This window comes from Epargyreus clarus, unplaced genomic scaffold, assembly GCF_041222505.1.
Source record: "Epargyreus clarus isolate Ecla_fem2 unplaced genomic scaffold, WU_Ecla_fem_2.2 ptg000009l, whole genome shotgun sequence".
NCBI lineage: Eukaryota > Metazoa > Arthropoda > Insecta > Lepidoptera > Hesperiidae > Epargyreus > Epargyreus clarus.
In genome coordinates this window covers 9,337,994-9,355,810 of record NW_027332217.1, presented here as the reverse complement: position 1 = coordinate 9,355,810, position 17,817 = coordinate 9,337,994, and the positions used below count along the sequence as shown (strand labels likewise).

Here is a 17,817-nt window from a genome sequence, read left to right as displayed (position 1 = left end):
GTAATTTCCGGACCGTAAAGCAAAGAGTATAGTAACCTATGTAAAATACCGAGAAAAAAATATTTATGCATATTCCCTATTAAACCCACAGATTAAACCTGACTATTTGTTGCCATACTAAACTTGTTGTCTATTTTTTAAGTTCGTCGAGTATAGTGTACATTACTCTGTACTCTGTGTGTATATAATAATACTCTATGGTGTACATAAATTTTCTTTGGATGTGTACTATTATATTGTAGGTATTCTATGTATTTATATCGTCACACGGTCACACTCACAGTCTAACAGTCACAGTTGCTTGCTTTATAGTTTATGAATGAATAATATGGAATATTAGTTTTATATTTAAATTTACAGTTTTTATGAGAATTAACATATTTTCTGCTGAATGTTTTTATTTGGAAGATAAAAGTATGCCTCTGGCCAACTCCTCGGATCCCTGGCGAATGCAGAATGTTGGAGATAACACGGTATTTTCCTGATGTTGTTTGCAAACCATTACTTTAATAATGTTTTCCTTGTCGATTAGTCATTCTATTGAAATAGTTATTGTATTATACTGGCGCCTGTTAACATGTTGCATGTTTGATTTTAATTTCACTGCATATATAACGCCCACTTTTACTTAGGGTTTTAAAATACTCTATCGGGTATCTTCACAGTAGACGTCCTTGATAAGATTTACTTTTGATTTTGGTAATTATCATTGTTTTTCGTAACTTAATTCAAGTGGAGATTTTACAGGTGCCTTAATATGTAAGTAAACAGACTCGTAAAACAACAGTACATAATTTTATATTGTTATTAAAATATTTGACTTTGTATTAAGATTTTGAGTCATTCTGCTTTCTCTGTTTCATAGCGTGGTATCTCGGCACAGACAGCCAACAGTTTACCTATGGTTGTCGAGAACTCGGCCGAGTCTCGCCAGACCTCCACAGCGGAGAGTCTAGACTCCTCAGTAGACCTCAACTATGAGAGGGAGGTGGAACTCCAAGATGTTGTCAAGGAAGGACATGAGAAGGCAGATCCATCACAGTTTGAATTGCTTAAAGTCCTTGGTGAAGGTTCCTTTGGTAAAGTGTTTTTAGTGCGAAAAGTTGTTGGTTTGGATGCAGGCACGCTATATGCCATGAAGGTAATATATTCCTTGATTAACAGCTTGTAAAATTTGTAAAGTAAACTATGTTATAACAATATGTGCCTAGTGTAAAACATGAATATGGGTAGTCAATCCTTGCTGTGAAAGAGAATTTTCAATAATATTTACGTAAAGTAAATATTTTTTAATGCACCTTAAATTATGAACAATAATAAGCTATATGATTTAGATGACAATTTTTATGTTTTAAGGTACTTAAAAAAGCAACACTTAAAGTCAGAGACCGGGAACGTACTAAGATGGAAAGGAACATCTTAGTAGAAATGGGTCATCCTTTTATCGTCAAATTACACTATGCCTTCCAAACAGCTGGTAAATTATATTTAATATTGGACTTCCTGCGTGGTGGGGACTTGTTCTCTCGACTGAGTAAAGAGGTAAAGCTCAAGATTTTATGAAATCAAAATATGAATACAATGTTTCTTTATATTTATATATGTAACAATTGTTTTATTTATTAACTGTTAATATTAACAGTAACAGTTAATTAACAATTCTGAAATTAATTATCAATATTAACACTAATTAACAATATTGATAGTTATTAAACAAAGTTATCTTTTATTTTTTTAATTACTTTATTGTTCTAGGTAATGTTTACTGAAGAGGATGTGAAATTTTATTTAGCGGAATTAGCTTTAGCCTTAGAACATGTGCATAAACTGGGAATAATATACAGGGATCTTAAGCCAGAGAATATTTTACTAGATGCTGATGGCCATATTGCTTTAACTGATTTTGGTCTGTCTAAACTACCTCCAACAAGTGATAAAGCTTACAGTTTCTGTGGTACAGTGGAGTATATGGCTCCGGAAGTAGTGAATAGGAAGGGGCATACCTTTGCTGCTGATTGGTGGTCTTTTGGTGTACTTATGGTAAGTTAACTCATATTATTATAATCATCCAACCATATCATTTATTCCTTAAAGTAGAAAGAAATCTGTCATGGATTTTTATAATAACTTTAATACATGTTTAATAATGTTTTGATTATATTTTATTTAGTTCGAGATGCTTACTGGAAATCTACCATTTCATGGTACAAACAGACATGATACAATGACCCAAATATTAAAAGCAAAACTTGGAATGCCTTCAAATTTGAGTGAAGAAGCACAATCACTACTAAGAGCTTTATTCAAGAGAAATCCTCAAAACAGGTGAGTACACTGATATGTGTTTTTCAGTTTTTTGTTCATTTGCTTCCCTTATGCAAAAGTGTCTTCTCAAAAAACTTTAAAAATAATGATTAGCTTTAACAGGCATTTTAGAATATGACTTATTAAAATATAAATAACTGCAATGTAAATTACGGAACATAGACTAACATATACTCTATATAAAATTTATGTATAATTTTAGACTTGGGGCAGGCCCTAATGGCATTGAGGATATCAAATCTCACGAATTCTTTGTGAACATAGACTGGGATGCACTACAGAGAAAAGAGGTAAGAATAATTGTTAAATTATTAATTTGGATTTGCAATTTAGCACATGTTGCTTTTTGTGTTCTTCTTAAAATACAAGAAGACTTAAAAACAATGGGTTCAACTAAAATGTGTTGATATTCAAACAGTTTAGCAGAATTTATTCTGGCTCAGAACACTTAACTAAATAGCTCAACTAAATCTTTTCTGGACCTATTTTGTGACTTAACTATACGTATACAAGCTTATCGCGACTGCTCAGGGTCTCAACAGAACCTCCCCTAGGAAAAATATAGTTAAAAGAAAACTAAAAAACACGCTTTTATGATAAAACCAACTAAAAAGTAGAAAAAAAATGTTCAATCTAAGAATCAATTAAGGAACAGTTAATTGTATAATTATGAAAAAGCTCTATGATCTATTTATCACTTTTCGAAAAGCAATATATTTGCTTTTCATTCTTTAGTTCCATTTATTGTTAAAAATAATGCCGATTTTTTTTACCGTGGTTTAAAACTCACGACCGATGAGTTGTGGGGTTGACGAAAGCGAAGACCCACATCTTAACCCGCTCAGCTAACGAACACTTAAAGTGGGGATATATACTAACAGTAATAAGCCACTTGCTCTTAATCCAAAGGAGAGTTACACACAAACCCACAAACTTACATACATACCAGTGAAGCTAATAAAAGCGTGTTAAAAAAAAAATAATAGAATGTAGTACACAGTAATATTAAATTAACTTGTATATTACCAGGTAATACCACCTTTTCGGCCAGCGGTGTCAAGAGCGGACGACGCATTTTATTTCGACTCAGAATTCACATGTCGCACGCCAAGAGATTCCCCGGGCGTGCCCGCTTCTGCAAATGCTCACGAACTTTTTAGGTAAGATGTTAGAAAAAACATAGTTTCAATTTGAATAGGTATCTATTGATTTAATAACCTAGCTAGTAAGCGACTAATGGTGGTTGTAATTTGTGCCGAATAAAATCAGTGTTAAGTGCTGTCGTATTCCGATTCGAAAGGTGATAGACAGTGACAGTAAAGAAGACAAACTTATCTAAGGTATTAGTCCTCAGGGGAGCAATACACTTGTGGCCAATCACAGGTAGATATATGATCTTATCTGAGGTTAAAACAAATATTGATGGGTGGCAGTAGCCACTTATCATCAGGTGGATTGCATGCTCGTTTACTACTTCAATATATAAAAAAAATGCATTGCATGTACCACCAGTTTACAAAGACAAGCTCTAAGATCATTACACAAGTAAGTTCGATAAGACCCTATGCTAGAGATGTCGTGGGCGTTCGACCTTCGTGCCCAACAAATAAGATTGTTTCTAAGTCATAGGGCTGTTATGTATTACATTAGAAACCTTTATAGTTCATAAGCTTATTCTACTATGAATACACTTCAAAAAATTTAAAGGAGTTCTTACTTTGTTGCACAATACAAACTAAATAAAATGTTTTTATTTTATTGTATTTTTGCTGATGAGGATGACTTTTCTTTGGCAGAGGTTTCAGTTTCGTGGCCCCCTGCTTGCTTAATGAGGATAGCAACAAGACCATCACGAACCAGAATCAGAATCACATAGCGCAAACTAAGACATCAACAGAAGAATTTTGGGCTGGTTTTGTTAATAGGAACAACTTCTTTGATGAATACAGGTTTGTTCAATATCAATACATATTATAAACTAGCTTACCCGGTGAACTTCGTTTCGCCTCACAATGAATGTGCAGATGTAGGATTTTAAAATTAATACAAATTATTCAGTTCATTTTTTTTTATTAAATTACAGCAAACAAAAACTTAAAAGTAAATTTGAACTTTAATACCATAACATAAAGTTTATGTATTAGTGGAGGGGTTCTGGGAAGGCATAACCGTCCACTAATACTTAAACTTTATGGTATGGTATTCAAGTTCAAATTGACTTGTAAGTATTATTAAAAATCTATTGTATGGGAACATAGAAAAAGTGTTGTTTTTAGACTTTTACAGGCATTTTTTTTATTTTTTCTCCCCGTAAGAACCATCCTCGTACTTCAAGGATTTCGATTCAGCCGATTTCGAGATTTGCTCTTAGCAACAGATTTAGCGATTCATTTTTATGTTATAGATGTTTATCACAAAAAGTTGGTATAGATATCGCAGGCATCAATCACCTTGCTAGTTGTGTATAGCACCTGCTACAACTATGAAAATATATGACAAAATGCAGATGGCCTATCGACTGGTTGAAACCGGGAGGTCCCAGGTTCGAATTCCGTCGATACACCCTTTAATTTTTCAAAGTTTGTGCGTATTAGAAATTAATTTTCACTTCCTATAAAGGTAAAGCAAAGTATCATGAGGGAACCACATGCTTGAGGGATCTTTAAAAAATATATATGAAAGGTATCTTAACTCTACCAATTCGCACTTGACCAACGTGCTGAATTATAGCCTAAACACCACTCATTCGGAGACCCGCGCCCAGCTTTGGGACAGTAATGGGATGTCGACAATTATCTACCGTGCATTATTGACCCAAACTACCTAACAACTATCTGACAAGGGTTTGCTGCCTAGAATTTTTGGCTCCAAATAAAGGGGACATTCTCATTTCTCATTCTTCATTTCTCTCTCTTTCGAATTTTGCTCCATCTAAGTAGTAAACGACTCATATGCATAGGAAGTAAGAGTGGCGTAACACATTTCTATACTTTTGCTACCGATTGATTTTGCGAAGGCGTTGAAACGTCTAATCCTCTTAAAGCTTATGTAAAGAAAACAAGTACTACAATCCGGTTATTTTAACACCACATACATTGTTATCATATGTTGACTATTTATAGTTGAATTATGTATACTATGTGACAAATTATTGATGTCGCAGTTTCACATTTCAAATTGTTAAGGTAAATAAACAACGGGAAATGTAAACGGGATATATAAATACCCAATTATAAATTATGAAATTTATAAACCAGTGCGTAAATTGGCCGTCCTACAACATATTGATATTATTATAAGTTACAAGTCGTAACTTATTTCTAACTAACTCAAATGAATAGTTGTATCTTACGACTAATAATTTTAGTTATAAAAGAGAATAGAGGTCGATGATTGGTAAAGCCCAGAGGTCGAAATTTTCGAAAGGCAGGCACATATCTTTTTTTCAAAGACATGGATTAGATTAATTAGATAGCTCTAACGGTGAATATAAATATCGCGAGAAACGCTACATGCCTGATTTTTGTTATAAAAATGAAAGATTTGTGAACAATTCCCACTTGGCCTTCTCATTATGAGAGGAGACCCAAGCAATCCCAACATAATGGTTTGATACAAGCTGAATGTAACATGTTTTATGTTATAACATTATTAAATCTCATATTCTGTAATGTACCGTTATATTGAATTAAGAAACCACAAATAGGATTCCACTGCTTTCTGAATACTATACCGTCTTGCAATTTGTCTTCCCCTCAGACATATAGATTAGTAAAGATTACTCACTCCTAACAAGAAAATGTAACGATTGTCATCTATTTTCGTGTTTGAAAAATATATTTGATATTTTTCCGCACTTTTTTCGATTTCGTGTTTTTGCACCACGTAACTGCACATGTCGGCGTTGTTACGCGTAAATTGCACCATGACAAACATTAAATGGCTGACACATTGTCAGCTGTTTAAGCCATTTAATGGCTTCCTTCAATTACAAGACGATGAGATATCTATACTTATCAATGCCTTTAGACCAAAGGACATGTGGTGGTGCTGTTATCCACTCTACAAAACTATGGGCCACAGGATAACTTTAGTATTAGGGTTCAATTGTTTACAAACATTGATCTTGCCAGACATTGGCCACGTCAAACACAAAAATATTTTATCAACTTCGAAAAATAGTAGATATTATGATCGGTCTTATGTATTTTTCTATATAATATTTTGAAAGGAATGGCCTGTGTCTGTACGATCGAGTTACTAATGTTACGATTCATATAAATATGTTAATACACATTGTATAGGAAAATGCTACTTTGTCTGCCACGGTACGTGTCTGAAACGTTCTTTGCTTGTAGAGGTAAACGAAACCTTATATGTATCAATAGATAATAATAAACATCATATTTCACTTTCAGATTAATGGGCGAATTAGGTACAGGTTCGTTTTCGGTGGTTCGGTTATGTGAACATAAGGCATCAAAAGTGCAATATGCTGTTAAGATTATGGATAAATTACAATACGATCCTCGTGAGGAAATTGAAATTCTTTTAAGGTAAGAGTACCAAATCAAATGATGCCAAATATTTCATAGCATATAATTTGCTGTGCTATACTATTTTATTTCAGAGGCTTAACCTATATTTTATACTTTTATAATGCGTAATGTACTTTCATGTAATTTCTCTGTCTCTAGTTATCATAATGTATGAGTGATAATATACAAAAGTTGCTATTTAAGATACCGTTTATTATTAGATCAAGAGTTACATGGGCATTACTTACAAAAACCTATATTGAATCCGGCCACGACTAGGCGGGTCGTATATGTTCTGGTTCTAACTTATGATTGTTCATTGTGTTCACAGATACAGCCAGCACCCGCACATCATAACGTTGCGTGGCGTGCACGAGGAGAGCGGGCGAATCTTGGCGGTGACGGAGCTGTGTCGCGGAGGCGAGCTGCTGGAGCACATCACGCAGCGCCGCTACCTGCCCGAGCACGAGGCCGCGCCCGTGCTGCGCAACGTGCTGCTCGCCGTGCACTACCTGCACCGGCACACCGTCGTGCACAGGTGCGTGCGCTCACTGCATGTGTAGAGCTGCTGCAGCACATCACGCAGCGCCACTACCTGCCCGAGCACGAGGCCGCGCCCGTGCTGCGCAACGTGCTGCTCGCCGTGCACTACCTGCACCGGCACACCGTCGTGCACAGGTGCGTGCGCTCACTGCATGTGTAGAGCTGCTGCAGCACATCACGCAGCGCCACTACCTGCCCGAGCACGAGGCCGCGCCCGTGCTGCGCAACGTGCTGCTCGCCGTGCACTACCTGCACCGGCACACCGTCGTGCACAGGTGCGTGCGCTCACTGCATGTGTAGAGCTGCTGCAGCACATCACGCAGCGCCACTACCTGCCCGAGCACGAGGCCGCGCCCGTGCTGCGCAACGTGCTGCTCGCCGTGCACTACCTGCACCGGCACACCGTCGTGCACAGGTGCGTGCGCTCACTGCATGTGTAGAGCTGCTGCAGCACATCACGCAGCGCCACTACCTGCCCGAGCACGAGGCCGCGCCCGTGCTGCGCAACGTGCTGCTCGCCGTGCACTACCTGCACCGGCACACCGTCGTGCACAGGTGCGTGCGCTCACTGCATGTGTAGAGCTGCTGCAGCACATCACGCAGCGCCACTACCTGCCCGAGCACGAGGCCGCGCCCGTGCTGCGCAACGTGCTGCTCGCCGTGCACTACCTGCACCGGCACACCGTCGTGCACAGGTGCGTGCGCTCACTGCATGTGTAGAGCTGCTGCAGCACATCACGCAGCGCCACTACCTGCCCGAGCACGAGGCCGCGCCCGTGCTGCGCAACGTGCTGCTCGCCGTGCACTACCTGCACCGGCACACCGTCGTGCACAGGTGCGTGCGCTAACTGCATGGTAGAGCTGCTGCAATACATCACGCTGTGCCGCTACCTGAAACACCCAAACAAAAGATGTCACTACTTTGAACTCTTACCTTGTTTCTGTCCCTAATTCATTTTAAGTCTATTAGCTATAATTTATAACCGGAAATGTTTTCGTCCTTGTTACATTACACGTTTTATACCTCAAACAACATACTTAATTATTTATACTTATTGCAGAGATATTAAGCCATCAAACATATTGTACGCGACGGCGGAGAAGAGGCCTGAAGATATTCGTCTGGTGGACTTTGGGCTGGCAAAACAGTTGCGTGCTGAGAACGGCCTTTTGATGACGCCATGTTATACAGCCAACTTCGTGGCTCCCGAAGTGCTCAAGCGAGCTGGCTACGATGCGGCATGTGATATTTGGAGTTTGGGTATGAAATATTCACTTATATTCGATGTCTATAGACTAAAGATTTAAGTACTTAATATAAATAAATTGATTGTTCTATGTGTGTTTTTTTTATTTTTATGTATGATTGGATATGTATTTATATGTCGAAGTGGATGACACTATCAAAATTATATTAATTGGCAATATAAACTATGACTATTTACAACAAGTACTAACTAGATATAGTGGTTATTTAGTGTTGTTTAAGTTAAATTGATTACCGGAAAAAATATATTTGCAGTATGAAGATTGACAAATATTGTTTTAGGTGTACTCGCGTATATTATGCTGTCTGGTCGGACACCTTTCGCTTCAACTGGCGATGATACTCCAGAAGCTATTTTAGCAAGAATTGAATCAGGAAAGGTAAGATTATACATTTTTATGTATACATATTACAACATTATTAATCACTTGTTAGGAGATAGTGAATATTCGTGTGTGGTACCTTGAATATGTTCGCTCTTTAAGCTTATTCAACCCCTTAAGCTATGTGACTTAGATGGAATTTCACATCAATAACGTCATATGTATATGAATAATGTATTATTGGCGGTCGTTATTAGTACTTTAATTTAATTAATTAAAATTTAATTAGTAATTTAATTATTATTATTATTACAAGAAATTATCAACTTTCCATTTTTGGTAATTAAAATTAAAATGGAATGACTATAAATAACGAACGTTATTATTAATTGTCGAATGTCGATCTCTGGTATGCGAATCAATGTACAGATCGATTGTTATTGATTAATACCGTGGTTCTGTGTCCAGGTGGAGGTGTCGGGCGGCGCGTGGCGCAACGTGTCCGCGGAGGCGCGCGCGAGCGTGCGGCGCATGCTGCAGCTGGAGCCGGCGCAGCGGCCGCGCGCCGCGGACCTGCTGCGCGAGGCGTGGCTGGCGCGCGCGGCCGCCGCGCCGCCGCCGCCCGCGCGCGCCGCGCCGCCCGACGACGCGCCGCCGCCCGCCGACCTCCGCCGCGCTGTCGATCTCACCTTCCAGGTAATATTAGACATAGTTCACAGCTAAGATGGGATGTCTTAGAGTCCCTTCACGCAGACCGGCTCGGAGAGTCATCATCATCATCGACCCATTACTGTCCCACTGCTGGGCACGGGTCTCCTCTCATAAGGAGAAGGATTAGGCCATAGTCCACCGCGCTGGCCAAGTGCGTATTGATGGACTTCACATTTGAGATTTTTCTTTTTTTTTTATATATTTCGCAGGTATGCAGGTTTCCTCACGATGTTTTCCTTCACCTTTTAGCAAGTGACCATTAATTTCTAATACGCACATAACTTTGAAAAATCAGAGGTACGTGCCTAGGATTTGAACCTCGGATCCCTCGATCGAGAGGCCGAGTTTCTTAACCACTAGGCTATCACTGCTCTCTGCTCGGAGAATATCGGCCCGCATTTTTCTTTTCACATACAATCCGGTTGGAATTGGCCGCAGCGGAGCCGCCAACTATTTCACATAGACCGGCTGGTAAAGCCGCTAAAGCTGGTAAATCTGAAAACGGATGCGCTCGCAATAGGAGCCAATCGGCTAAGCGAGGAAGAATGAGCACGCAGCCAGAGCCGGTCGGTTCCTCATATTATTTTTATTTACATAGCGACATTATGGCTGCATTCCCAGTGGCGGAGTATGCCCGTCGGAGATCCGGGGCGAAAATTTGTATGAGGCCTCAAATTAATCTTATTTTACAAGCTTTTACAAATGTCTACAAGATTACTTGGGGGTGAAGACATTCCTGTTAACTAAAGCATACATATTCATAGTATTTTAAAAGAAAATGTTTTACAAAAGTAATACAATTTATATAATGTTTATACAAACTCATGAAATAAGCATCCTTACACTGTTATATGCTGATTACTATATATTATCTAGTTTAATAAGTTTAATTACTATGATCATTTTTTGACGACCCGCGTGACGGAGCGGTCACCATACCGGTCTGACGCGCAGGGGGTTCCGGGTTCAATCCCCGGCCAGACAGATATCTAAATCATGAATTTAGGTCTTTGTTTCCGGGTCTGGTTGTTTGTGTATTTGTGTGTGTGTCCATAGCATCCACGATAAAGAGAATCCTAGTGTGGGGCTGTGAGTGTAGATAGCATTAAGCGTTATTTATTTATTTAATCGCAGGCGATGACGGCTGCACCCCTGACACCACAGATACTGGGCCCCGTGTCCCAGTCCACGCTGGCCCAGCGTCGGAGCAAGCCTCAACGTCGCTTCCCGCCCACGCAATTGTGAACACGAACGGACACACGGTACTCATGATAAATTGTATTGAAAATGATGAATGGAACATCATAATCAAAACCTACGTTCCAATATTGGCTACGCGTTTCCTTATAGAATGTGAAGGCTATGGTCTTGTGGCCTTTGTTATATGGAATGTAACACTACGTAAGGATGATTGAATTGACTATATACCTACAAGAACGTCATCGTTAGATATCAAGACGTAAATCCTCACAATGCGTCATTCTCTATTTAGGCTGATTGATAAGGTATGTACTATGTTGCAAGGTGATAACAGGTTTAGTCTATCTACTATATCTTAGCATCAGACCTAATTAACAAACAGACTTAAATAATTCAATATTTAGGTCATTTGTTGTACATAACATGGAAACTGAAAAACTTTGTTGAAAGAAACACGTTTGGTATAAATTTCTTAAAGTGTGTATTTTTTGTATTTGGCAATATAAACTTGAGTAACACTGGTGTAATATTCAAAGTAATTGTTATATTGTTATGGTACAAATGGACTACTATACGTGAGTTACATCAGCATCCTTGCTACCCATTTGCAGTTGATTTACTACTATTATTTTGAGTTAAAAACTATTATGATAGTGTCAATGGTTAGACATCATTATCAATGCAATTTATTAATTGTTCGAGGTGTACTAAGTCCAAAAATGTTATTTAAATCCGAGTGAATTTAATAAAACTGGGCATAAAAACTGTACAGAAGAATACAGTGAGATTATTAGCTACGTCTAGTAGCTATTCTGTTGACTCCTAAGATTTTTGGAGCCAGCTCACTCATTACCTATGAAATATTGCATTTTATGAACTTGCATAATAATTTTATGTTGTAAGTACTTATTCCTGAGACATTCCATCTCGCGCATATTGTTTGGTAGATTTCTTTAGGAAATAAACCTTAACAGATTTCTTACAAGTCCCTTTAGGATTTAACAAACATTTACATAATAATGTAACATGATGATGTATTTACAATATACACCAGTCCCATTAATTGGACTTACAAAAATATATATCACATGTATTAAGATTTATTAAAGTGCCTGTTTAGGCAGCGCTTTGTGCTGATCGTAATTATAAAAAAAAAATCTTAAAAATTAAATTTAGCACAAAGTCGATTTACCAAAGATCTCCATTGAGATTTTAATGGCTCAAATTGCAGACAAAATTAGAAATTGAAAAGGCCACAAATATATTTTACTGGCTTTAACAAACCGTACCATAAGTACAGATATTAAATTAAAATCTATCTAATCTTCTTACATTATATTTTTCTTGAACTTTATGCAAATAAAAAAATGTTGTGGCATTGTGCTCATAATGCCATTAAATAGAATACTTGATGATAAATCGTCTTCCTTCAAAATATTATAAGTGTAAGAAAAATACATCATAGTTTTTAACTTTATTTTTTACCCACCTTTTATTTTTATCTCCTTTGGTGCCATTTTATATTTTTTAAAAGATTCATTTTATAAAAACTTATTTATGTGCAATAAAATTTTCGAGCGTTAAACTCTTTAGCTAATTACTATATTTCTATTTTATTGTTTACAGTATTATTCAAATGAAATGATAGGTATTTACCGCGTTATTCCATATCTACTGTAGAGATTACTGATGATACTTTATACAAATAATTTATGTCATACCGTTATTTTTAATGTAAGGCTCCCCCTCCGATGAATACAATAAGATTTCTTAAACTATTTAACAATTTATATCGCCAATGTTAAGTACTAAATCGTACTATTTTAATTAAAAGTAATTGTGATTCCTTCGGTAACTTGACAGGCCTAAAGTTCTCATAATGTTATGTACCTAATATTAAAAACTGTTCAATTAGCATCAATATCGACATAATAAATACATTTCTTACGTCATTTAGAACTTAAGACATTCAATGTTTATTTTTTTATCTGCTTTGAATTAGTAATAAGTATTATTTACTGTAGATGTTATTTGTCTACTGTAGTGTTCTTGTTGTTGTTATTGTAAAAGTAGCATTTCCATACTTTTCTTATCAATTGGATTAAGATAACATCTCCAACCTATGTTGACCTCTTTCAGTATTTCTCCGCGTAAGTGTATGTGAAAACAATATAAAAACTTAAGTACCTATACCTTTATTTAACGTGGTGATGGTATTAAAAATGTTACAATGATATTCAATGTATATTTTTATATTTCTTCATAAAAACTTAAATTTAATCAATCTATATTATTATGATTATGTAGGTATGATTATTCAAAATGTCACTTTTACCAAAGAATATATTGGTAGTCAAATTTTTAATTTGTAAAGTGAGCACAGACTTGGGATTTTATAAAAAAAAAATAAAAAAATGCAGAAACCTTTAATTTCTTTATGAGATACCATAATATTAGTTCGCATTTCAGGATAATAAGTTAAGACAACACGAGATACTATTACCTGCTTTATCTTGCCTACTTATAATAATATGCATTAATTATATAACATTAATTTCCATTGCAAAGTAATGAAGTGCTCACATCTGTGCTTGCTTTGAGATTTATATTGCTTATAAAAGTAATGCAAGTGATTTTATTGTGAAGTAATATGTAAGAATTGTTACTAAATTTAAGAAATTACTACTATTTGTCTACCTTTATATTATTATAATTGATGTGTAGTACAATCTTTTGTAACTTTCTTTGACTATTACAAATAACTCTTTCCTTATTTCTGCCATATACCAGCAACGAATGCAGTATAGTTTTTACATGTACAAGTTGTTAAAACTTGTATGCATAGATGTTTTAATTTAGTCATCAGGAATAGCACTGTATCTACCTGATGACTTGTTCAAAAATTTCTATAGACTGTTGTGGTCATTTATGCCCGTTTTTAATAATCAACCTTTCCAAGTGTTGCGTACCACAGTTATAAAATTTGATAATTTGTACAAAAATAGTTAACTGTCGATCTTTGGTAACAACAGTGGATAGATTGATTATATTGATAACGGGAATTAACGTCAGGTGAATTGCGTGACTATGTTTTGTACGTTATTATGAATATGGTTTTCGTATTCATTTCATACAAATATTATTAATAAATAATAGATCATGCACATTTTTGATCACAATAGTACTTTCCTGTTAGATATTAAAATTAAATTTAAAACTATTTTAAGTATCAAAAAAGGAATTGAATTGATATACTTAATGTTGTTTAAGGCTATTGAATTAAATCTTCGTAAAAGTGTTGACAAAGTGTTAAAGTCAGTTTCTGGGAGATGAGAGACAAACATAAAACATATCTGGTGTAAGAAAATCTGACATTGAAGTCATATCATGGTAAACATAATAGTATGGCCAACAGTCCTTGTTATATGTAGTAGCATTTATCTTCACACAAAATTTATAAAATTTTCAAAGTCAATGTATTTACTTGGATAAGAGCTGCCAAATTTTTGGTTCCTAACCTATATGCTACTCCATAAGTTGAAATTTCTTTGGATTGTAATACTGTGCATGGTATAAAAACATCTGCACTCTAAAATAAAGTAAGTGCTCAAAGTATGACTAAAATGCAAATTGTCAGATTTATGGTGTTATTACCATGTAGGATTTAAGAAATAACTCTTAAGAGCACTTCTAAAATTTATAGTGTGCTATAAATATTAGTTTATTGGTGCAGTTTAATTTTATGTATTACGTCTTGTAAGAACATTATTAAAGACAATGTCCTATAAATATATAGTCACATTATATAAGTAGATTTATCCGAAAAGACAATTTGTCCTATAAATAACTTAACTACATTGGTGGTTTGTACAAACTATTCATTAAAGTCTTGAATTGCTTGTCCATATTATCTAGTGATTGCTTGCACTCTTATTACTACTAAGAAAAGTATTTTATTACGAAATCACAACACTGTAGTGTTTACTGAACACTATTTTTATCCGACTGTTAATCACAAGATAATGTTTATAGCACATAATACAAACTGTAAACAGGACCACAGAATTAAATTCAGATAAGCTAAAAGCAAGTAGTTACAATGTGGTGTTGAATGTTACATTTTCACATCTATTTTTCTATCTTTGTCATAGATATCCAATTATTAAAGATAAATTGTTAAAGTAGAAATTCATATTTGGTTACAGATGTAATATATATATTGTTGACATTGCTTAATTTTGTGTTTTATTTCTCTTAAGAACAAAATCTATTTCCTGCATTTCCTTTCTTATCATCATACAGAAAAGCTCAGGTGAGGTCTCTACTTGGAGTTTGTAAGAAATGTTGGGGTATTGATTGCATTAAAACAGATAAATTGTTTGTAAAATATTTATTTACAATAATATTTCGAAAAAGTGACAATTCTCAGAATTGTAATAAGTCTTATTAGTTTTTATTTAACACTGACACCGATTAATGTTTCTGCTACAACTGCGCCCTTTCCTTTCACGACCAGCGGACTATCTTTGTAACAGGCAACTTTTGCATGATTTGTTTTCAAATCTGGAGCACAGGTTTCAAAAACCTTTTTCTTCGGATTCAACTGAGCATCGGGATCTCGAGGATAGCCATCACACTGCACCAGGTCACCAGGGACTGCTCCATTTGGGGGAATGAGAACCTCTACTTTATCTGGTGATGAGGCACACATTATCATTCCTTCCGAGGTTATCCCACGCATCTGAAACCGAATTGAAAGTGATACTAAAAAGATAAACAACTAGGCACTTAGTAATATAAAAACAATCTTAAGAGAAACCTATAGTTTACTAAAATTAAAGCGGCATTAAGGGTAATCACCATTGAAATAAATAGCCAAATGTGAGTTGAACGCACACAGACGGTTCCACACTCAAGAAATATTTAACAAAAAATATGGAACCATTAAGAAACAGTTGAGCAATGCCATCTAGTAGAGTGAGAGTAAGTTATTTCTTATGAATATGATGCAATACAACCAAGATGTTACAGATGGTATTAGGCATGAATGATATGTGATAAAATGACTCATCAATACAAAGCATGCTAAACTATAGTTATAGTAAACATGAGTATGTGCAATTGGGAAACTCCCTATTACTGTTTAATAGATAAACTAGAAAATACTGTTTTTTTGTGCAGGGGCCCAGCCTTTATTTTTAATTTTCTTTTGTTTTTATTGTTAGATTTCTATAGGCTATAGTAATACATATACACTAAAAAAAATTCTGGTGTCTATTACAGTCCTAAAGGTAGAGCCCTGTCATAGACAAATAGCAGTCTTAATAATAGGGTTGTTTTTACCCTTCAGGTAAAGAACCCGAAATATAAATGGCCCTTTAAGATATTCTGTAAACTATAAAACAATTGAGATACATTGGCTTGTGAAAAGCCTGAGTCATCACATAAGTGTATAACATTGTATAGATATTTTTCACCATGCAACAAAGGATCCTTGCATGCAGGTAAAATGTGAACATTATCTGATTATATGAAGTGCTCAGTTTATCAACTTGTTCAAAAATAGATAGTTTAAGTTTATCACTCCAATCATACTGCGGCTCCATTCTAGCCTTGTTAATAGACCCTTTTATACATTTAATATGCCAGGTTGCATTAGTCTTGATATTAGACAACTACTCACAGGTCTTTTATCAAAATGGGTATTTAGTCCATAGTCCACAATAAGTCTAGTTATGTTTGGTAAACTTCACATACTTTTCCGACAAAGACAAATGTATAGAGAACTCTTAGTATGACAACCATACTGCTGTTGGTTGGCTGCAGGCAATAGTGATGATAAATTATTAATAACAAAGACGTATATAATGAAGTATAGGTTCTTTGATCCCTAGTGACCAAACAATCAAAAATTGAGTTGAGTCTATAACAACAGTCCACAAGCTTACTCTGAATGAATGAATAAAGTACATTAAAACCAGTACATTTTTTAAGGAATTACAGAGAATAAAGTTGATATAACAATACTTTACCTTCACTGGTTTTAAATTACACAGAACCATGACAAGCCTGCCGCGCATCTGATCTATGGGGACGTGGTTGACAAGACCTGAGACCACCGTGCGAGCTTCTGGTTCCCCACAATCAATTTGTTGAACATACAAAGTGTCGGCATCAGGGTGTTTGTCGATATCTATTACTTTCCCAATCCTGAGGTCCAATTTCCGAATATCAATAATTTCATGCGATTCAGCGGCAGGCTGTTTATCTTTCTTCTTTGAATCTTTTTTTTCCTTTTTGAGCGAAATTTGTTTGTCATTTTTACCGTACTGTTTCTTGCCATGAAGATTCTCCAATTCTATCAATTCTTTTTTAGCTTTCTCGACCTGAATAACGAGTGTTGCATTCTCTTCAGTCAGCTCTTTTATTTTCTCTTCAATTTTAAATTTCCGTATTTCTTCTAGCTGAAAATTATAATTGTTTATTAGCCATTTCACATAAATAACCGCTAACACGTTATTGTAGACGCCGATATAACCTAACCTTAGCTTTCAATTCGGCCAAACGCTTCTCTGCAGTTTCGGCCTTATTCAACATTGTTTCTTGCGACATACTTTTCACGATACGTTAGCAAAACAAACAAATATCAAATGATTAAGTTTTTGGCATACAAATTTAAAATTGAAACGTGGCGATAATTATTAACCTTGAATACAAGACACAAATTGCAATTGACACTTGACTGATGTAATGTAATTGTGAGTGTCATTCATAAGTGATGTATGTCATGATGAGGGATGTCAATCTATCGAAACGAAATTACGATAATATTGAGCCTATAAATATTGATATTTTTTATCGATATTGCACTTTTACCGAATGCCGATGTGATATTACTATTTTACTATTT

At 35.7% G+C, this 17,817-nt stretch overlaps 2 protein-coding genes across 2 annotated transcripts; one reads left to right on the top strand and one right to left on the bottom strand.

The window, feature by feature from the left end:
• Positions 1-226: 226 nt before the first annotated feature.
• On the top strand, positions 227-15,143 carry S6kII (Ribosomal protein S6 kinase II). Its single transcript, XM_073076693.1, has 14 exons — positions 227-473; positions 866-1,141; positions 1,357-1,542; positions 1,756-2,040; positions 2,171-2,325; positions 2,528-2,615; positions 3,355-3,485; positions 4,122-4,274; positions 6,744-6,881; positions 7,195-7,401; positions 8,468-8,667; positions 8,956-9,053; positions 9,465-9,692; positions 10,842-15,143. Exons 1-14 carry the CDS (start codon positions 366-368, stop codon positions 10,950-10,952), a joined length of 2,364 nt encoding a protein of 787 aa, XP_072932794.1. The 5' UTR covers positions 227-365; the 3' UTR covers positions 10,953-15,143.
• A 139-nt stretch (positions 15,144-15,282) lies between these two features.
• Positions 15,283-17,671, bottom strand: AIMP1 (aaRS-interacting multifunctional protein 1). Its single transcript, XM_073076692.1, has 3 exons — positions 17,451-17,671; positions 16,940-17,371; positions 15,283-15,648 (listed from the first exon to the last, which is right to left on the bottom strand). Exons 1-3 carry the CDS (start codon positions 17,517-17,519, stop codon positions 15,361-15,363), a joined length of 789 nt encoding a protein of 262 aa, XP_072932793.1. The 5' UTR covers positions 17,520-17,671; the 3' UTR covers positions 15,283-15,360.
• Positions 17,672-17,817: the final 146 nt, after the last annotated feature.